The 22357-nt window shown below is 45.8% G+C and overlaps 1 protein-coding gene and 1 long non-coding RNA gene across 3 annotated transcripts in view; one reads left to right on the top strand and one right to left on the bottom strand.

Moving 5' to 3' along the window:
* PDE6B (phosphodiesterase 6B) overlaps positions 1–13751 on the top strand; it is a 40591-nt gene extending 26840 nt beyond the window's left edge. Inside the window, exons 18-22 of the mRNA XM_054032526.1 lie at positions 4435–4498; positions 5808–5882; positions 6468–6551; positions 12334–12490; positions 13676–13751. Of these exons, the coding sequence (XP_053888501.1) occupies positions 4435–4498; positions 5808–5882; positions 6468–6551; positions 12334–12490; positions 13676–13740 (445 nt within the window). The 3' untranslated portion in view covers positions 13741–13751. The remainder of the gene's footprint in view (positions 1–4434; positions 4499–5807; positions 5883–6467; positions 6552–12333; positions 12491–13675) is intronic.
* A 2473-nt stretch (positions 13752–16224) lies between these two features.
* LOC128839561 (uncharacterized) lies at positions 16225–22304 on the bottom strand. 2 transcript variants are annotated; one of them, XR_008445475.1, is made up of 5 exons: positions 22206–22304; positions 21754–21808; positions 19095–19193; positions 17747–17832; positions 16225–16417 (listed from the first exon to the last, which is right to left on the bottom strand). It is a non-coding gene; the product is annotated as an uncharacterized LOC128839561 (long non-coding RNA). The 2 variants fall into 2 exon arrangements; XR_008445474.1 differs by lacking the exon at positions 16225–16417 and having other exon boundaries at positions 17688–17832; positions 22206–22300.
* Positions 22305–22357: the final 53 nt, after the last annotated feature.

The raw sequence follows: 22357 nt of genomic DNA, 5'->3' as shown, positions 1-22357 counted from the left end.
TCCCTACTGATGAAATCAAGGATAAGAGTTTGAAAGCAGGGTGCCATCCAGTATGAATCTGAAGCCTGGTCTACATCTAAAACTTACTAACAATAGCTGCTCCGCTCAGGAGTATGAAAACTTCACACCTCAGAGACGTAGTTAAGCTGACCTAAGCCCTGTGGTAGACACTGCTTCTTCCATTGACCTAGCTACCACCTCTCAAGGGGGTGGAATTACTACAGCAAGGGGGTGGAATTACTACCCTTCCATTGCTGTAGCAAGTATCTACACCACTGCAGCATACAGAGCTTCAGTTGCGCACACTCTAAGTAACCTACTCTTGCAAAGTAGCCAGAAAACTCCTCTCCATGAGAAACCTTTTACTCTGCTTCACAGCTCAGATTCAGAATGCACTCATCGGGATTGCATGGATGCTCTGGAGAAAGAAGCTTTCCTCTGCACCATCGGAGCCACAGCATAAGGGCCCTACCAAAGTCACAGCCATGAAAAACACATCACGGACTGTGAAATCTGGTTTCCCCCTGTGAAATCTGGTCTTTTATGTGCTTTTACCCTGTACTACAGAGATTTCACGGGGAGACCAGCATTTCTCAAACTGGGGGGTCCTGACCCAAAAGGGAGTTGCAGGGGGGTCACAAGGTTATTTTAGGGGGGGTCGCAGTATTGCCATCCTTACTTCTGCGCTGCCTTCAGAGCTGGGCGGCTGGAGAGCTGCACCTGTTGGCAGGGCCGGCTCCAGCATTTCTGCCGCCCCAAGCAAAAACAAACAAACAAACAAAAGCCGCAATCGCGATCAGCGGCAGCAATTAGGGGGAAAAAAAAGCCGCGATCGGCAGCGGCAGGTCCTTCGCTCCTAGAGGGAGTGAGGGACCTGCCGCCCCTGAATTGTCGCAGGTGCCGCCCCTCTCCCTTGGCCGCCCCAAGCACCTGCTTGTTAAGCTTGTGCCTGGAGCCGGCCCTGCCTGTTGGCCAGGCGCCCAGCTCTGAAGGCGTCCAGCCTTATTTCTGTGCTGCTGCTGGCGGCAGCTCTGCCTTCAGAGCTGGGCTCCCGGCCAGCAGCCACTGCTCTCCAGCTGCCCAGCTCTGAAGGCAGCACCGCTACCAGAGGCAGCACAGAAGTAAGGGTAGCAGTACCGCAAGCCCCTCTACAATAACCTTGTGACACACACACACACACACCACTCCTTTTTGGGTCAGGACCCTACAATTACAACACCGTGAAATTTCAGATTTAAATAGCTGAAATAATGAAATTTACGATTTTTAAAATCCCATGACTGTGAAATTGACCAAAATGGACCCTGAATTTGGTAGGGCCCTAAGCATATGACTTAGAACAGGGGTCCCCAATGCTGTGCCCGTGGCATCCATGTGCGACCGCCTACTGGCCGCCGGACAAGCAGCCGCCAAAATGCCGCTGAGAAGTGGCGACGTTAAGAAGCGCTACTGCTGAAATGCCACCGAATTTGGCGGCATTTCAGCGGCAACGCCTCTTGATGACGCTGCTTCACAGTGGCATTTCGGCGGCTGCTTGTCTGGCGGCCATGTCCTCGGCGGCTAGTCGTCCAGCACCCGCCCCACGGGAAAGGTTGGTGACCACTGACTTAGCAGATTCTCTGTTCTGTAACAGGTCGTGTTCGGAACATGGCTTTCAGCAGACAGCCCTCTGGCTTCCTCTTTCCTTCACACGTCCTTTGTACAGACCATTTGCATGCCAAGACTTCCTCTGAGGCTTGTGCACAGGGAGCCTTCAGAATCAGGAGTTAAGACTTAGGAGCGACCATCTCAATAGCTGAAAACAAACTACAGTTACAACAACCGAACAGGTCCATCAGTGGAGTGGGTTGTTGTCTGAATAGTATTTTTAGGCACAGAGCTTTGGGGTCTGATTGAGACAGCCCACTGAGTATCAACTCTTCTGACAGGCTAAAGCAATTTCTAACAAATTTTAAGCCTTTACTAGTCCTTTTTATTATGGTTACAAAAAAACAAAACAAAAAACCCACCAACCCCCACCCACCCCAAAATACCCACACTCATCCTAAATGCAGTGTTGGCAACTTTCAAATTTGTAGCACCAGTCTTGCAATGTTTGGTGTTTTTCTGGAAGCCCTAGGCCCGGAGAGAGTATCAATGGGATCTTGGCTTCAAAGTGCCTAAAACAGTTAGGTGTTGTAATACTGAGCACAGCAACACCTTTAAAAATCTAGGCCCCAGTTCCTAAGGCAGGTGATTAGGGGAGAAACTTAGATTCTTAAAAAAAAAAAAAGCCAAGAGGTTAATGCAGCCATGGTGCTACCCAAGTACAATGCTGGATGTTGTTTGCTGGCCTGGGGATGGAGATCATGGCCAGTGGGGATTACACCCTTGTTATGGCTAAACCACTCTTCCTCCTGTCTGAGGTCAGGGCTCACCTTTGTTCCTGCTGGTGGAGAAGGAGGAGCTTTCATTACATTGGCTGCACTGACAGTAAGGAAACTAGTTGAGTTTCAGAGCTATGTGGAGGTCAGACTGGGGAGGAAGGGGTGGTGTGTCTCAAGCATAGCACTAAAGCCTGTATTATCTGGATGTTTCTGCTAAACTGATAAGCAATGAAACAGTTATCAACGTTGACTTTAAGTGCTCATTATGGCTGGAGAGAAAAGCTTGAAAACATGAAGCAAGTACACCCTGAAGGTTCACACTAGAAGGCAAATAAAAAGAATCCCAAACTTACTTTTTAAAAAAATCAAGATTTTTAAGCTAATATGATTTCTGAATCCTTGGAATTAACAGTACCAGACAGATAGAATGAAACAATAGCACAGAGGCCTGAATGCTGACCTCCTCTATAGAAGTGAGGCCCTCAACGTAGGGTGGGGAAGAGGCATGCTCTGTGAAGGGACTGTATTTGTGGCAGAACAGGCCAGTACAAAGTGTGGGTTCCTGATGCTGATCGACAGATCTAAACTGCCTGCTAGGAGAATGTGCAGGGATCCTACTTACCAAAGTCCAGGGTCTCCCTGTATTAGCATTAGATAGGGTTCTTCATTCCACAAAGGTGCTGGGTTTGGAGCGGAGGAATCCTTTTCTCCCAATCCTTCTTGGATCCCTTGCATAAGTGGTTTTGTTCTAGGCGTGGGGAGTGTAGCATTAGCACTGACAGAAATGCTACCTGTCATTTAAATGAGGTGTTACTGCTGCAGCGCTACCTTCAGAGCTGGGCACCTACCAACAGCTGCTGCTCCAGCCGCCCAGCTCTGAAGTCAATGTAGGTAAGGGTGGCAATACCGTGACTACCTAAAATAACCTTGTGATACCCTTGGAACTCCCTTTTGGGTCAGGACCCCCAATTTGAGAAATGTTGGTTTCCTTGTAAAATCTGTGTAGTATAGGGTAAAAGCACACAAAAAAGACCAGATTTCACGGGGGGAGACCAGATTTCACAGTCTGTGAGGCGTTTTTTAAGGCCATGAATTTGGTAGAGCCCTACATATGAGAGACTAAAAAGACAGACTATTCAGCTTGGAAAAGAGATGACTAAGGGGGGCCTGACAGAGGTCTATAAAATTGTGACTGATGTGGAGAAAGTAAGTGTTATTTACCCCTTCACAAGAACTGGGGGTCACTAATGAAATTAATAGGCAGCAGGATTAAAAAAAGGAAGTACTTCTTCACACAACACACAGTCAACCTGTGGAACTCATTGCCAGGGGATGCTCTGGAGGCCAAAAATATATATAGTGGATTAAAAAAAGAATTAGATAAATTCATGGAGGACAGGTCCATCAACGGCTATTAGCCAAGATGGTCAGGGATGTAATCCCATCCTCTGGGTGTCCCTAAGCCTCTGACTGTCAGAAGCTGGGAATGGATCACTCAGTAATGCCCTGTTCTGTTCATTCCCTCTGAAGAATTGACCACGGTCAGCAGACAGGATACTGGGCTAGATGGACCACTGGTCTGACCCAGTATAGCCGTTCTTATGTTCATTAAATTCTGACAAGTGTCTAGTTGTAATAATTGATACTGGATAGTGGTCTAGCATCTGCTCTGTAGTACTTAGAATAATTAAACACAGACATAAAACCTCACTGCAGTCTCTGCTATTAAATCTTTGCTAAGAAGTTGCATGAGATTTTTGAGAATTAGCATAGCAGTAAGACCTAAAAAGCAAACCCATCTGATCAAAGAAAAGTACAGTAATCACAAAACTGGTTTGGTGGCAGGCAAGAAACACAGATACACTAGGTTCAACTCAAGATACTTCTGCATACTGTCTGTCCCTGGTTTACAAAATGGTTCTCCTCGATCTTTAATGCTTAGCGGGGGAGAGGAGAGAAGTGGAAAAGTGCAGTACTGTTAAATTACAGTATAGGCCCTGGATTCGGTGGGAACAGGAGTGAGTGCTTCAGAATAGAAACTAACTCCAGTTCTGGTTCTGTTCTCCAGGGCCATGATGATGACTGCCTGTGACTTATCTGCGATCGCTAAACCCTGGGAAGTGCAGAGTAAGGTCAGACGCCTAATACACAATGTACTCCAATATATTGAAACACGCTCTGTTGTTTGAAGCCTGCATGAAAGAGGCTTCTCCTTACTTATCCTGGCCAAGTTCCCAGTAATGCTGGTAGAAATGATATTTTTAGATTGAGGAGCCAAGACCTTTTAGCTCGTTGTTATTTTATTAGCAATGATGTAAGAGCTGAAGCGTCAGGGCTTACCAACATCACCTCTTCCCTCCCAGTGTTTCCATAGAAGGTTTTTATGGAGTTGTATAAAGTTTAAGACATTTATATACAACTGGACAGTTGTTAACATTGGACTGTCGCAGTAATAGTTACTGTGCTGAATGTAACAGTAGGTAAATAAATGTAAAAGCAAACATATCTAGAGACCGCACCCAGTGCTATGAATCACCAGGACAGTTAGCATCACACAGAGGGGCAACAGGGAAAACAGTGCTGGCAACTCTGACTTTATTGCCAGTCTCATAACACTCAGGGTTTTTCTTAAAGCTCCCGCTCCTGGAATCATGTGGCTGAGAATCTCAAGTAACTTTCACTTTAAAAAGCATTTAGTCCTCATTGTTACAGAAAGTTTAGAAATAAAAAACCCAACTGCACAAAACCATAAGACAAACTCCAACCTTCATATTTTAAAACCTCACTTTTTAAGGGTTGGGGAGGAAGAGTCGTGGAAGCTTCAGATTGGTAATACTGGGAAAGGGCAACTGTGTCTTGGGGAATGTGGCAAAGAATCCACTGATGCTGTGACTGTCTCCACCCTTAGCCTCATTGTAAAGTCCTGCTAAGGAGCAGCGGGGAGCTGTTCATTGACTGACACGAAGGAGCAGTAGACCGAAGATTCGGCTGCCAGAGTCACAGAGTTTGATTCTGCATTTCATAGCCCCAGGGTGATTCCACTGATCTCAGCCGTGCGATCCTGCTGTGAATTTGTTAACCAAGGGCTTGTCTACACAGCAAGCAAGGGTGTGAATCTACAGCACTACCACTCCCGTGTGCAACAACATCCTACGTGGGACATTGCTACAGAGCAATAGCAGCGTCCACATGGGACATTACTGTGTGGCAAGTTGGCATGCTGCAGATTCACACCTGGTTTGCCATTCAGTAACTCATCGTGTAGACAAACTGAGTAGAGAATCAGATGCAGCGTGCTAAGAGGATCACTTGGCTGTAGTCTGGGATTTGACAGACAAGATTGCAGGGTAAAGGAGCAGGGACTGTAACTCTCCGCTTCATGGAGACAAACTGTTTCAGATTAAAATCCCCGAACTGACTGTAGTTTTTATTCCAATGTAGGTAGCTCTCCTAGTAGCAGCTGAATTCTGGGAACAGGGAGACTTGGAAATAAGTGTACTCCAGCAGCAGCCTATTGTAAGTAGCACATGAGCTGCGGAAAGCTCAAATTCATTCATTTCCTTCTAACAAACCTCTTCAGTGACAGCAATACATGAACAGGGCTGGATGCTTTGACAACATGGGAGACCCTGGGGAAAAAACCAAAAAGCTACCCCTGTAATAGACAGGAAAGTTGAGATCAGTGACATACATGTCACAGGTTCTAAAATCTAGCTCTGCTAATGAATGTGCTTTTTTTTTTAAGTGAAATGTTTGTTTAGTTAATTTAAGGAACTTTAGGGTCCCCTTAGCATTTATTCAGAATACAAAGATCCTTCCATCTGGTACCATGGTGAGGGGCACAATAGAAAACAGTATCTAGGGACCGAAGTGGAGAAGAGAGACTGTAGCTTGCTAAAGAAAAATGATGAAAATCCCTAGCCCAATAATTTCATTGTTTGTGTGGGAGAAGGAAGCGGTCTGGAAAGGAAAGCTCTTGAGAATGATACAGCAGAAGCGTTAGGCTGATTGGCGACATCCCTCAAGGCAGAATAGTTCTAAAGGGAAAACAGACAGATGTGGCATTTAAGTGTTCTCCAAAGAAATCCTGTTCTCTTCCAGCCTATGATGGACAGGAAAAAAGCACCGGAGCTTCCAAAGCTTCAAGTCGGTTTCATTGACTTTGTGTGCACATTTGTCTATAAGGTAAGTGATTTGCACAGCAAAGAAGGAACGCTTGCTGATGCAGCAACAGTGACGCTTTTAAAAACCACTTACGCTAGCAAAAATTAGATAAGCAAATTTCTCTCCGATCGGTGAGACTTGGCCAATAGAAGGTTAATCAACAAGACACACGCTCGTCTTTCCCCTGACCAAAGACACTGCAGGCAATAAATTGGGAAACTGGGATAAGCCTACGCTGTAAGCAGGAAAACTCCCACCATTACAGTACCAACATGCACTAGGATTGTTACATACATTATTTAAGTTTTGCTACGTGGGATCACATCCTCTGCCCACGGCAGTGCAGGGCAGCCTTGAACCCAGCTCAGAGGGCATCCAGAGCTATCGCTAGTGGAACGCGGAGCAGCGTCACAGGGCCCGACAACCCCAGGACCGGTCAATTGTATAGAGCCGTCTTTGCACCTCTAGTCATGAGCGGCACTGGGCACAGCAGATTCAAGCCAAGATTCCACATCAAACGACATATGGGGCAGTGGAGTAACGGGTGGGACGGGTACACAATTCCACTCCTGTTGAAATGTAAGGACACAGAGTGGGCTCAGGGTATCTCTTGAGGGGCCCACAGGATCTGGTCCAAGAGGTAACTATAGCTGAACCGCTCGGTAATGGTGACCCTACTGTAATTAAATGTAGCATCCTCGTAGGGCTACAGAAAACTCGCCGCAGTAACATTTAACTATAAAAACGGGAACTACGCAAAAGTGAGGGCGCTTGTTCGATGGAAATTAAAAGGAGCTCCCAGAAGGGTTAAATGCCTGCAAGCAGCATAGGGACTATTTAAAACATCATCTCAGACTAAAGATATACCCCAAATCATAAAGGACAAGAAGAGGAACAAAAGAATGCCACCATGGCTAAACAGCGGAGTAATAGAGGCCATTCGAGGCAAAAAGGCATCCTTTAATATTTGGGAGTGAATTCCTAGTGAGGGTAACTGGAAGGTGCACAAACTCTGGCAGGTTAAGGGTAATAAGGCAGGCCAAGAAAGAACTTGCTAAAGATGCAAGAACTAAGAGTAAGAATTCTTTCAAGTACATCAGCATCAAGAAGCTTGCCCAATAGGCAGTGGAGACCCTAGATGACAAAGGCGCTAAAGGAGCACTCAAGGAAGACAAGGCCATTGCAGAGAAGCTAAATGAATTCTTTGCATCGGTCCTTACTGCAAAAGGATATGGGGGAGATACTCACACCAGAGACATGCTTCCTGGGCGACAAAATGGAAGTAGAGTCCCCCATTGATATGTCCGCAGAAGAGGTTTTCCAACAAATTAAACAGTAATAAGACACCAGGACCACATGGTATTCCCCCAAGAGTTCTGAAGGAACTCAGATATGAAATTGCAGAACTACTAACTGTAGTATGTAACCTACTACTGAAACAAACCTCTATACCAGATGACTGGAGACTAGCTAACATAATGCTGATTCTTAGAAAGGGCTCCAGCAATTACAGGACAGTGAGCCTAATCTCATATAAACTGTAGGGGAAGTTGCGGGAAGAGTCAACACAGCTTTTGTAAAAGGGAAGTTATGTCTCACCAATCTATCAGAATTCTCTGAGGGTGTCAATAAGCATGTGGACAAAGGAAAAAGATAGGAAACAAAGGGTACGAATAAATGGTCAGTTTTCAAAAAGGAGAGGGGTAAATAGCAGGGTCCCCCCAAGGGTCTGTGGTGTTCAGTATATTCATTAATGATCTGGAAAAGAGGGTAAACAGTGAAGTGGCAAAGTTTCCTGACAATGCAAAATTATGCAAGGTAGTTAAGTCCAAAGATGACTGCAAGGAGCTAGAAGGGGATCTTGGGTGACTGGGCAACAAAATGGCAGATGAAATCAAGAGTGGTAAATGTAAAGCAACGCACATGGAAAAAATAATCCCATTACACGTACAAAATTAGCTGTTATCACTCAAGAATGAGACCTTAGAATCATCGTGGCTAGTCCTTTGAAAACTTCGATCCAATGCACAGCTGCGGTAAAAAAAGCTAGCGGTATGTTAGGAACTATTAGGAAAGGGACAGAAAATATCAAAATGCCACTATATAAATCCATGGTGCACCCACACCTTGAATATTGTGTCCCGTTCTGGTCACCCCATCTCTAAAAAGATATAATGGAACTAGAAAAGCTTCAGAGAAGGGCAAAAAAGACGATCAAGGGTATGGAGAGTACAAGCAGAGACTAAAGATTAAGGCTGTTCAGCTTAGAAAAGAGACAACTAAGAGGGGATATGATAGAGGTCTGTATAATCATGAATGGTGTGGATAAAATGAAGCATTATTTACCCTTTCCCACAGTACAAAAACCAGGAGTCACCCGGTGAAATTAATAGGCAGCAGATTTAATACAAACAAGATGAAGTACTTTTTAACCTAATGTACAGTTAACGTGTGGAACTCATTACCATGTGATTGCTAAAACTATAACTGGGTTCAAGAAAAAAACTGGATAAATGAATAGAGGGTAGGTCCATCAATGGCTATTAGCCAAGATGGTCAGGGATGTAACCCCAGGCTCCGGGTGTCCCTAGCCTCTGACTGCCAGAAGCCAGGAGGTAAAATTGTCCTGTTCTGTACACTCCCCCTGAAGCTCTGGGACTGGCCACTGTCGGCAGACAGGACACTGGGCTGGATGGACCATCGGTCTGACCTAGTCTGGCCGTTCTTATAAAAATCTTCTAAAGATCTGGGATGAAAACCAGGGAGGACAACTCTGCTCCTCTGGCACAATGGACCGTTCCACCCTAAGGGTAAAGGTTGTCTGTGCAGACGACAGAGCTTTCTTAGAGGCCAGCCCAAGACTATAGAATGAACTCCCCCCAGGAACAAAGGCCCATCACAAACTTCCCCACCTTCCACGCCGAGTGCATGGCACATTTCTTTGGCTTCTCAAACATATGGCAGCACGTGTCTATTATTTTTAAAAAAATGCAAGAGACTGCAGTGAACACACTTCTCCCCTGGGGGGCAGGATGAAAGAACAAACACAGGACGGATGTTAGACACCGTTGCCTGAGGCACTGTCGGAAGGCCCTCAGATACTGTGGCGATGAGAACGTACATGGACTAGAATAGGAGTATGACACTGGAATACACCTTGGCGTTTTGCTAATGAACTTACACTAAGTAACAGTTATGAAAATGTGGCACACACCTGGCAGCATCTGACAAAAGTTCAGTAATACTTATTTGTATTACTCTGCCTACGTTTGCCTTTGGTGCATCTGAGTCTCTGGTCACAGTGTGGGGGTTTCCAGCTCCCTTCTCAGTGTGGGCAGGGGTCCCAATGCTGTGGGGAGTACATGCCAGCTCTTCTTCTACTCCCCATCCCCACGGGGACCCTGGCCACCCCCAGGGAGAGGCACAGGAAGCCCCTTCACCATCCCCACTTGCTGCAGTTGTGTGTGTGTAAGGGTAATGTAAATGGGGTGGGTGTGACTTCCTCCTGTCCCCTTGCCTGAGGCTAGGTGTGGCCTCTCCCTCCATGCCCCCTTCCAATCTTCCCCTCCTTCCTGTTACAAAGTAGGGAAGCGAAATCCCCAGAGAGGAGCGGATTTTTGATGGGAGAGAGAGAAATCTTTCTTTTCCCTACTGGCCCCTCTCTGCCTCCTAAAATACCAGCACTTCTGCCAGTTCAAACAGCAGAACCCCATGCAAACACACAGGGATCTCCAATTCACTCTGCAGCAACCCCCTCCCCGCCACAATCCAGCCCCCATACCTCTTCATAGGGCATGTGGTTCCTGCGCTTTTCCTGGCGCATCTGCCTTTCTGCTCCAGCTGCTGTCCTCCCGGGAGGCATCAGTGGCAGGCTCTTCTGCTCTCAGAGGCCCACTAGGGCTGCTAGTGCCAAGAGTCCTGTATTAGAAGGGACCTCACATTCCTTATTTAAATAAAAATCACTTGCCCACTACTAAGTCAGTACAGGATGTTTTTTATCCCATGTTTCAACCAGGACGGTCCAGCATGTCACTCTGACACGAAAACTAGGCTGGAGTGGTGCTCTGGCACTTTACTTTGCAACGTGCCAGGCTTTGGCAACGTGACCCGACACATGGGATCACAACGCCACTCAAATTTAGCCCAGCCACCGCTGGGCCGCCCCTGGAAGTTGCCCCCATTGAAATTGGAAGTGACACTCCTGCTGGCTGCTGTGTTTCTCCCCCTTCTGCCAACCCCCACACCCCCAGCAGGGCACAGCTCTATAGTAGGTGGAGATGAGCAACTGCAGCCTCCCATTTCAGTCCAGGAGGCACAGTGACTGCCTGGCCCGGTGCCTGGGGCTCTGGGTTCTCTGCAGCACCAGAGCTGGAGACAGCAGGAGCAGGCCCTGGGGAAGGGATGGGGAGGAGAAGTCAAGCCCGGGGACATTAGAAGGCTGTCCCATATTTCTGAAATACTGCATTGGCAGCCCTACCCAATGGTATGGGGGCAGCATCAGGACCCGCTTCGCTCCCTGGCGGGCATGGGAGAGACCTACAGCAGCAGGCTCTGAGCCCCAGCCCTGAGGCAATGGGACAGAGGAAGAGAGAACTACTGCAGAGATGAAGGAGGAGGCTACCCCTCAGGCCTGACTGCATGTACCTCCTAGCAGGCCTGTCAGTACTCATCTGCCCCAGTGATTCCTCAGCTAGGTTTGGTGTGGGAGCAACTCGATCTAGGACAGGGGTCTCAAACACGCGGCCCGGGGGGCGCATGCAGCCCGCGGGGTTATTTTCTGCGGCCCACGAGCTCCTCACGGCCCCCCCGCCCTCCCCCAGCGTTTACCTAGAGCGGCTCCGGCCTGATGCGCACCGGGGGCCGGGCAGGCTCCCTACCTGCCTGCCCTGCCCCCGCGCCGCGCCAGGAAGCCGACGGAACCTGGGGAAGGAGGGGCACAGGGGTGTGTGTGGCTGTTGCTTCAGGCACCGCCCCCAGCAGCTCCCATTGGCTGCGAATGGGGAACCGCAGCCAATGGGAGCTGCTGGGGGCGGTGCCTGAGGCAACAGCCACACACATCCCTGCGCCCCTTCTTCCCCAGATTCCAGCCGCTTCCTGGAGCGGCGAGGGGGCAGGGCAGGGCGGCAGGCAGGGAACCTGCCCTGCCCCCGGTGCGTGTCAGGCTGGAGCCCACCCCCCAAACCCTCCTGCAGCCGAACCCCCTGCCGCACCCCGACCCCCTGCCACACCCCATACCCCTCCTGCACCCCAACTCCCTGCCCTGAGCCCCTGCCACACCCCTACCCCCTGCCGCACCCCATACCCCTCCTGCACCCCAACTCCCTGCCCTGAGCCCCCGCCACACCCCTGGGGGCAGGGAGGGGGCAGCGTTGGGGTGGGGATTTCAGGGAAGGGGTTGGAATGGGGGCAGGGAAGGGGTGGGAAAAGGCGGGGCAGGGGCGGGGCCCCATGGAAGGGGTGGAGTAGGGGCAGGGCCGAGGGGGAGGTGTCAGTAAATGGGCCAATGTACTAGTCCTCATGTGGCCCTCGTGGTCATTTGAGACCCCTGATCTAGGAGGATCTCCTGAAACAAGCTGCTTCCCTCTCCCTGCTGCTAGGCTCTGAACCCAGGTGTAAACACGCCCTCTAATTAGCTGGCTCTCCAGTCCCGGGCCAGACCTGTAGCTGGCACCCTGCTTCAGGAAATTAACCCCTTCCCAGCCTGAACTAGCAACAGGGGCATGCAGCCGATGGCACAGATATTTTGGATGAGCAGCCCTGGCTAAGTCACTGTTGTACTGTTTGTTGGGTGTGCTTGGGGCAGGAATTTTCACGTTTCCACGAGGAAATTCAGCCGATGTATGAGAGATTGCTGAACAACAGAAAGGAATGGAAGGCTCTTGGTGATGAGTATGATGCAAAAATGAAAGTGCTGGAAGAAGAGAAGAAAAAAGAGGAGGAAAAAATGGCTGCAAAGCAAGGTCAGAAATACTTAAAATGTTAATACCTCAGAATCTACTCCTATGGCTAACTCCCCTACCCCACCAGTCCCCTGTGTAAATTAACTTCTCCAAACTCCCAGTTCTTCCCTCACTTGTGAATTTGGTCCAGTAGTTAAAGCAAAGGGTTGGATACAGGGGAAATCCTCAATCTGAGTGGGGGCCTATGACTCAGGTCATAATAGTGAATGGCTTCAAAACATACACGTGACATCTCAGAAGGTTACACACCTCCAGAAAGGCCATCTGCATAAACTCCTCCGTGGAGGAGATCTCCTGTGGTAATGGGCGGGTTAACACCTGTAAGGCCAGATCAACACACTGTGGCAAATCGTGCTGAACACTGCCAATCCTTGTCTGTACTTGCAGCTCAGCTACATGTGTTGTCTGCACTGAGTCAGCTTTGTAGTGTAATGAGTCTATGGGCAGGAGGACACATGCTTGAGAATACAGAGGCTGTGGCTAACATGCTGCCTAATGGGCCCAGGGTAAAACAATGAACTCACTAGAAATAAGATGAAGCATTGCCGTTACTCCCAAATGTACCTTTCTAGCCAAACTTTTGCTGATCATAAGACTAGTTATTACAGCTTCCAATGAAGGTTGTGGAGTCCCTATCATTGGAAGCTTTCAAAAACAAGTTGGACAAAGTACACCTGCCAGAGATAGTCTAGGTTTACTTGGTCCTGCCACAGCATGGGGGGGTTGGACTTGATGACTTTTTGAGGTCCCTTCCAGCCCTCCATTGCTAGGATTCTATGCATGCAGATGGTTTGGTTTTACGTTTTTTTCCCTGGGCCCAGCCCAATTCCCATTTAAGTCAATGGAAACTGGACTGAGGCCTTCGTTCTTAATACATTTTTGTGGTTAAGACAAGACCATTCATGTCTGAGATTGTCTCCACCTCAGACAAGGTACTGACCTCTTGAGAAAGGCAGTCAGGGAGATCATTCTCCTGAAGCATTTTGGAGCAAGAACTGTTTTGTGTAGAAAACGGCTCTGAGCACATTGGTAGCACGTCAGAATATCTAGGAATTTATACCAGCTTCGTCATTGAGAGCCTTCCAAGGGTTAAAATGTAAAATGACTCAGTTAAAGACTAAAGGATTTCAAATTACAGTGAGCAGCTGCAAATGTATCTCTAATTACTTGTTTCCTCTCATACAGCCGCTATGATGACAACTTGCAATGGAGGAACAACTCCCCCATCTAGAACCTGTTGTATCATTTAAACCTATTTCTGCTGGCATATGAACTACACACCCTGGGAAAGATCTTGTAAGAGAAAAAAGTTCCAGTGTACAAATAAAATATAAATTCTTAATTTAACCCTTTCATTACCTAAACTGGGCTCATCACCTAGTCATGGAAGGGCCTAGTTTTGTTTACCTGACCCATGTGAGCACCCTTACTGAGGACAATGCACCAAATTCTGCCCTCTTTCTCACTCCATACAATGCCACTGAAGTCACTGGGTTGTACTGTTTAAGACAAGGCAAAATTTGGTCCCATGAATCTACTTGCATGACTAATGGCTGAAGTCTGAATTCCCCCTTCCCTACTCCAAACCCCCATGCATATATTTACAGGGCCAGATGGATGGTGAATGGACTTTGTGCTCACTTCAACTGTGATTTACCTAGCGTGCAGCCAGAGGTTACATGGTGGGTAAATTGAGGCAGAATTAACTCCTTGAATGTATCTTGCAGGACCACATGGACAAACCAGCCATATGTAAAAGGGTCAGATCCATTCATCTCATAGGGAGAAAGATTCCCTTTATCCAAACATTTATGCTGAGATTCTGATCTCAGTTACGCCAGTACAGCTATGGAGTTATTCCACAGAAGTCAGACTGATGCCCCTAGAGCTGAGTTCAGAATGTGGGCTTTCACCTAGAACAGTGAATCAGAGCACAAGAGTGTGTTAACAATAGAACTGTTAAATCATCTGTCCTTCTCACACATCCATAAACTTTATCTTTTGAAGGAATTGAGCCAAATTCAGATCTGGTCTAAACAATTGCAACTCCACTGAAGCCAAAGAAACACCCATGAAGACAAGAATAATTCTGTAGCAGGGTTTGAATAGTATGCAGTCAATGCTACATGGGGCCACACACTGCAGGATGAGGATAAAACAAAATATCGAAAAGCTGCTCACTCCCGGAGCTTGATCAGTTTTGTGCACAGAATGAGTCAGGGATCCTGGGGAAAACATAGCATGTGATCATGTAATGAGAGTGTGTGTCAATGCATAGGCATAAGGGCGCTAAATTAAAGTTGCAAAAGCAACCTTAATTCTGCCATTCCTTGAGTGTGTCTTTGCAACATTCATATTATTTTAATATAGTTTGTTCATAATGTAACCTGCCTGACCAAAAAGTAGGCCTATTTTGATCAAAATTATGGAAAACGAGAATATGATCAAGCTTGGGGTAGGTGCTACAATTAGATCTCTTTCTGGTTTGGGAATATCCCCCATTGTTGTTTGCAGTGTTGATCCCAGGATATTAGAGACACAAGGTAGATGAGAGAATATCTAGAAGTGGGTTCAATAAAATATATTCCCTTACCCACCTTGTTTCTTTGGGACACCCCTGCATTCCTCAACACCTCTGAAATGCTGACAGCTGAATTAGAGAAACAAATTCTAACATGTGGCTTCAAATTGGTCTGTGCAGCCACACTTAAAAGAACACGGCAAAGGAAATGATAGGGGAAGGATGTAAGGAGATAGCCTGCTCTCCTCTCCGTCAAGGTCACTCTCCCCCCCCCCCCCCCCCCTTGCACAAGTCAGTTTTATGAGAGATTTACTATAGTTAAGTCATGTTCTGTTAGCTTTTGTAAAAATAAACAAACAAACAAACATACCACCTTGGTACTCGTCATCTCCCGTGCTTTTACACTTGTGACTCACTTACATCTATAGCTACTCCTAACTGAAGAGAAAGGAGAATTGGGTCCACACGGATCTCTGATTCTCACTGAATGTCAGTAATGCCTAATTTACACCAGTGAAGGAGACTTATTTAAAAAAAAAAAAAAAAAAAAGCCAAAGGTATATGCTCTGTATATTTATTCCTTTATTTTCACCTTCCCATTTTGTGGTAACCCTTCCCCCCCTGGAATTCAGGTTTCCAATTTCTCTCATCACTCTCATTTCCCCCCATAAACCCTCCCCCTCTTTTCTCATCTTCCCCCACTCTCTCACTACCTTTCTGCTCCATCCCAATGCATACTCAGAGGTATTGCCCTCTGCTACAGCAAAGAATGGGATACAGAAATCCCTCTTCCCCTACCTCAGTGCTCTCCCAACTTTTCACATCACATGCCCCCAGGAACCATGATCAGGAACCAGGGCCAGGAGCGGGGCTGGGGCTCCTGGGGGAGGAATGGACAGGGGTAAGAGGGCAGAGGCTGGGACCAGAGCAGAAGGTGGGGAGGGAGCACCACAGCCCTTGCCACCCCCCAGAACATTCCTTGGCATGCCCCACAGTTTGGGGAACACTGCCCTAGCCTCATGTAAGAGAGGAAACACATCCTGCCCCCAAAGGGGAAAGGCACAGCTCTAAGTCTTGAGACAAGGTGGTCTGAGCACAGCTCTAACATACAAGTGTTGGGTTTACAAGAGCTCATACTATTCTTTCTGTGTTAGTTTGCTATTAAATTGTGTTCAACATACATAGGATTATTCAGGCAGCACTAGGGCCTAAATATGTTCAATGTGTGTTTATTGAAAGCAAGGGAATTCATCTACCTTTACAGTGGTTATCTAAACAATATAATGCCTCTCTGCAGAAGATGGACAGTACAGCAAAAAAGGCAGGGAGTTAACAACAGTTAAATTTTGCTCAGTTGCCTTATTCTCAGCACGTTAGCCACACCTTGCAGTGAAGAAAACAGGAATCTGCAAGAATAAGAGGGTGATTAGCAGATTCATTAATGCATATGCATCAGTAGATAGCTAAAGTGCTGAAGACAATATTTAGTCTGATATTTCCCAGTTATGTTCAAATTTCCTTATGTGGCTGTTCTTACAGATATACTAGAGTGCTAGCTCTCCAAAACAGATACTTTAAACTGAAGGTGACCACACTCCATAGTTCACAGCAGCACTGGAAGGATGTCTTTTTCAGAAAGTAAATTAGCATTAAATGTCAATTGATTTGAAGTGTAAATGGCAACTCCTTTCAGCTGTTTCCCCGGCCCCCACCACCCTCTCAATCTTTTATTAGGTGAACTTTTGACATGAAAAGAGTTTAACATCAGATGTTCACTTTAAGAGATAGGTGGTTATACTGATAGCCATACGTTAGTTCAAATCCTGATATGGTTGTACAAAAAAAAAAAAAAAAAAAGGTAGTGATCTTGAAAATATTAAACACTTTATACGCTAGGCTAAACATTTAATCCATTGGGTGTTTACAGGTGTTAAGTTAGGTCCACCATTAGGAAAAAATTAAGAGTAAAATGAAACTGAATACAAGACCCCAAGTTGACACTGTTCAGTCCATAACAGTTACAGATGCAAAGTTTCCTGAGTTAGACTATAAGATATGCCCATTACAATATTAAGTATCAGAGGGGTAGCCATGTTTGTTGCTTTTTACAGATCCAGACTAAGAGTCCTTTGGCACCTTATAGACTAACAGATGTATTGGAGCATAAGCTTTCGTGGGTGAATGCATCTGACGAAGTGGGTATTCACCCACGAAAGCTTATGCTCCAATACATCTATTAGTCTATAAGGTGCCACAGGACTCTGTTGCCCATTACAATGTTGTCTCTTGATTTACTCATTAGAAAAAACTCATTTTCAAGACAGTTTTAGAAACACCCATCATTCAGTAACAATGAGAACTGTGTCTTCCCAACAGGCAGTCCAATCTGATGTTTGACACTGGAAAAGCAGTTCTGAATTTGAATACATGGTTAAATACAGGAGTTGTAGGCTTATGCTGTAGCAATGATTTTAACCATGGTTAAACTGGCTTTCACCCATCAAGTCAGAGCCACAATTAGTGACTTTGCATTTTTAGACATGTTGGGGTCACTTTAGCATGAGGGATGTTATTGATTCGTTACCAGATACACAAGGGAATATCTGCTTCTTCCTACATTACATCAATACCTCTTACTTGTACTTTGTATAGTATATGCAAAAATCAATGAATTAATATGGTTCACAAGTATTTATTGACAGAAACAGTAAATATAGTGCTTAAATGAACTTAACATAGCTAATTCAAGGCTTCAGATTTTGCTGAAGATGAAAATGAGGTCCAATGCAATTTGTTCATTTCAGTATAGAGTCCTCGCTGGCTGAAAGGGAATAAAGAGAGTCAGGTTAACTCACTGCTAATGTTTCAAAGTTTCAAATACAGACATTCCCAAACTGTAGTCTGCATAGCAAATTGGACCACATGCTGCTGACTCTCTTCACTTCTAGTAGCTAACCTGCATTCAGTGAAGCTAATAATATATAGAAAAGTAAGTATTTAATGCAAGTAACTGTTCTACAGGGATGTTAGGCAATTGTTAATGGGAAGCAAGCAGTTTACCTATCTTCCCATTCTCAATTACATAATCCATGATATACTTTATGAAAAGTAAGGACCCTACCATAAGAAAAAAGTCTGGTAACCTCTGTACGAATAAAATGTGCGAGGTTTCAAGATTCATGTTCAGTCTCTCTGAAGGCGTTGCTGTTCCCAGGAACGCACTTAACCACATTTAAATTTTGTGTACCTAAAATTCCACACAAGTCCCATTAACTTAATTTTTAAGTAGGCTGTTCCACAGTCAAGGCCAACCAACAGAGTCTGCAAGTGTTAAAAATAATTTTCTGTAACCATTCCATTACTGTCTCTACATCCAGAACCTGAGAAGTAATTTGTGTTATTACACCAATACGTCAAAACTGACCTAGCAGCTTCTCCCTAATATTTAGAGCCCATTCTGTGCTGGCATAATCTAGATGAGAGAAGACAGTTAAGTCTTGTGGGCAAAATTTCAGCTGATACTTTAATATCTGGGGCTTATTAGTACAGACTTAATATGAAGTGAAAACAGACACAGAATGAGAAGGATCTTGCCATCATCTAGTTCAGCCTGTCCTCTAATAAAAATCTTCCCAAAGAGACTCTTCTTCCAATGAAAAGACTCAAAGTTTGAATATTTTATTCTCCTTACTTTAAATTAAATAGGATTTATAAAACTATTTGCCTGTAATATAAAGACTCACTATTGAGTACTTGAAAATAACTACCGGTAGTTTGTCACCATTTCTGCTGTTTAGGACTGTACTATACAGTGTCTGCATTGTGTTTCAGCTTGGACAACTATATTAAGAGTTTTTTTTTCTGGTAATCATGCACTAACACAATGATGTCTGTATTTTCTACCATGCTGGTGTTAGTTTTAATAAAGACATTTCAATGAAAAGCCATATATGAAAACATTTTCATCTAAGCCACTTGACAGTGTCTCTTTATTTAAAAAAAAAAAAAGCATTTATGTTCAAACAGTGTTTTTTGAGGTACTTTTAGGGCATAGAAAGGGTATGCTAATATTTAAAAAAATACCTTCTGCCAGTTCTTTCGCAATTCGTTCCAATTCTTCACGCTTCTTTTTCTCTTCACTCTCTATTCTCCTTTCCTCTTCAGCAACAGGCTTTAGGTAGTCTGTCATTGAACAAAAATGTTATGTATCCATAACCTTTTATCTAAGGCACTCTACACATAAGACTTTTAGAAACTACCTGCTCAATGGGAAGAAAAAAAAGAAAATCTCGCTTGGGTAGTAGGACTTAGAAAATTTACATACAACTGACTCCAGTTTTAAGTTAATTATCACTAAACACTTTAGAATTTTGCATCTTCAAGTCAGTGAAGAAATATATTTCATCTTCCACAAGTGAAAACACTTTTTGCAAGAAGCAGCAAGTATTTCAGGTCTACCTCAGGCATTTAATGCAGATTCATCATCCTAAGACTGAAGGACTTTGACCTTGTATACTTCTTTGCACCAGTGCAAAAATCTTGTGTAGACATACTATACTGGTGTAAAACTTTGGTGTAAAACTACATTCACTCTTTACACCAGTGCAGCATATGTACACTATGAGTTTATACTGGATCAGCTATACTGGTGCAACAAACCAACCCCCTTCTGACAACAAAAATTACTATACAACCCCAGGAGGGGAACCAAAGCCTGAGCCCACCCGAGTCCCACCGTCCCAGGTGTGCGTGCGTGGAGAGCGGGGGGGGGAGGGCCGGGGCAAAGGGCTTCAGCCCGGGGGGTGGGGGGTGACTGTAACCTGAGCCCTGCTGCCCAGGCTGAAGCCCTCCAGCTCAGGCTTTGGCCTAGGGCCCTAGCAAGTCTAATTCCAGCCCTGGCAAGCCCATTAAAAAGGGTTTGAGAACAGTTTGAGAACTGCTGACTTAGGGCACACAAACCCTCAACAGTGCTGTTGACGACTTATTCTCTTCCATTTTCCCTTTCTTTTTGTGAAACAGTGACTTAACTAAGATAAAAAACTGATTTTGTCAGAGTGGTTCAATCCCCTATTGCACACAGCTTTGCACAGGTTACTCAAATGCCAATCTCTGATTGGCCAGTGATAACAGCCTCCCTCACCAGTTAGGTTTTCAAACAAGCACCTTTGTGCTATTCTCCTATACTGCCCTTGGGAGAAGCTTCCTGAAAAATAAACTTCAAAGCTACCTCATATTCCTCCTTCAGGCTCTTCTTTGCCATATCTACAAGAAGCTTGCTGTGCTCAAACTGATGCCCATCAAGCTGGCAATACTGTCTCATTGTTTCCTCCTACTCCCCTGCCTGTGTGTATATTCATCTGCTGTTGAGTGTTTTATACTTAAAACGTAAGCTCCCAGGAGCCGGAGCCATCTTTTATTCTGGGATTGTCTAGCTTCAACTTCCAGCCATTGGACCTTCTTACTAAGTGCTATGATAATACAAAGATGTTTTTACCAAAACAAGCTATACCAATACACACACATTCATACCAGGGTAACTGTGCCCATCCCAGGCGATTGTACAGATTTCACATCATTAGGGTTTTTTTTTTTAAACCCATTTAGTTAAATCAGTGGTTAGACAAATCCTTATTCCTGCTTTTAGTCAAAGCAGACTGATATGACCCTCAAAGACTTGAACTACTGTCTGACCTTCAGAAAGGTCATTCTTCAGCAGTACACATCACAAACTCAAATCAGCATAGAGTACCATGACAGTGCATACCTTAGATGTCTGTGTTCAAATAACACAAACCTTGGACCCTAAATTTAACACTAACAAGAACTTTATATACATGCTAGACAACATGCTGATCAATTTCAAGGTGCCACACAAAATATATAATTAAAAGCTTAATTTTTTATATATCCTCATGTGTGATCACTTTACTATTCAAGACATCAAACTAAGTAGACAAATCACCAATATTTAATTATACCTAATCCTTTTTCTATTGACTGGATTTAGCAAACATTAACCCAAACACGCCAGCATCAATAAAGACTAATAAACGACCGACTGATAACTTACGTCATTTCAAAGTTTATTTTGTAACAAAAATAATGGTAATAAACTGTTTTTACATTCAAGCCGAAAAGAAAAGGTGGATGGAGTAATCTCTTTATTGGACCAACTTCAGGTCACTGAAAAAGAGCGCTGGGTAGCTCAAAAGCTTGTCTATTTCACCAACAGAAGTTTGTCCAATAAAATATATTCCCTCACCGACCTTGTCTCTCTCATCTGGGATCAACGCTGCAAAGAAATGAAAACAGACTGATGTCTTATTCTGCTCATTACCGTAGGAACTGATCGGTCAAAACAGACAGTCACAGAGTTTAAGGCCAGAAGGGACTAGCACATCATCTAGCCTGACCTATACATCACAGGGCACCAGACTAGAGCAGGGTCTTAGATATTAGTGGCCAGTGAGTTAATTTTATATCAAAGGTGTAGCCGTGTTAGTCTGGATCTGTAAAAGCAGCAAAGAGTCCTGTGGCACCTTATAGACTAACAGACGTATAGGAGCATAAGCTTTCGTGGGTGAATATCCACTTCTTCGGCTGCATCAAAAAGAAGTGGGTACTTGCCCACGAGAGCTCATGTTCCAATACGTCTGTTAGTCTATACGGTGCCACAGGACTCTTTACTGCTTTTCAATTTAATAGTTTCTCCTGCCGCCATAAAGGCAGTTTCGGCACTTACCATATCGCTTCTTGCCATACAACATCCCAACCAGCAGCGCCGAGTACCGGGTGAACTGCGGAAGGAAGGAAGGCAGGCAGGAAATACTTTACTTTGCATACAGAGGGAGGCTGGTTTTCAGGCTGAGGACAGCGGAACAAGCTGGATGGTACCTGGGCTTGGGCTGAGATCCCAGGCACCCCCCACCACCGGGCGGAGGAACAGGGCTGCGCCCCCCCGCCTTGCAGCGCGGCTCGGGAGGGTTTCCTGCACCCCAGCCCCGAGCCCGAGGCCGGGTCAGAGACACGAGCTAGGGCAGCGGGGGAGGGGCCGATCCCCGCCAGGCCCAGCTCTGACCTCCCCCGGGGTCACCTTCCCCCGCCCGGCCCGCGCCCGGGTCGGCTCCGCCCCAGGTGGCTGGCGGGGCCCGGACAGCCGGCTCGAGCCCCGGACAACGCCCCCAGCCCCGTTACCTTGATGAGCGGCGACACCTGCACCGGGGGCACCATCTCGGCGAAACCGGAAGGAGTCGGAAATGACGCGAAAAAGAGAGCCCACCCCCCCGCGCAGAATTATGGGAACGTGGAGGCGGACGAGTGCGTGCGTGCGCGTGCCGGATAAGGGC

Source organism: Malaclemys terrapin, chromosome 6, assembly GCF_027887155.1.
Source record: "Malaclemys terrapin pileata isolate rMalTer1 chromosome 6, rMalTer1.hap1, whole genome shotgun sequence".
Classification (NCBI taxonomy): Eukaryota; Metazoa; Chordata; order Testudines; family Emydidae; genus Malaclemys; species Malaclemys terrapin.
Note: the sequence above shows the minus strand (reverse complement) of the source record. Positions and strands in the feature narration are given on the sequence as shown.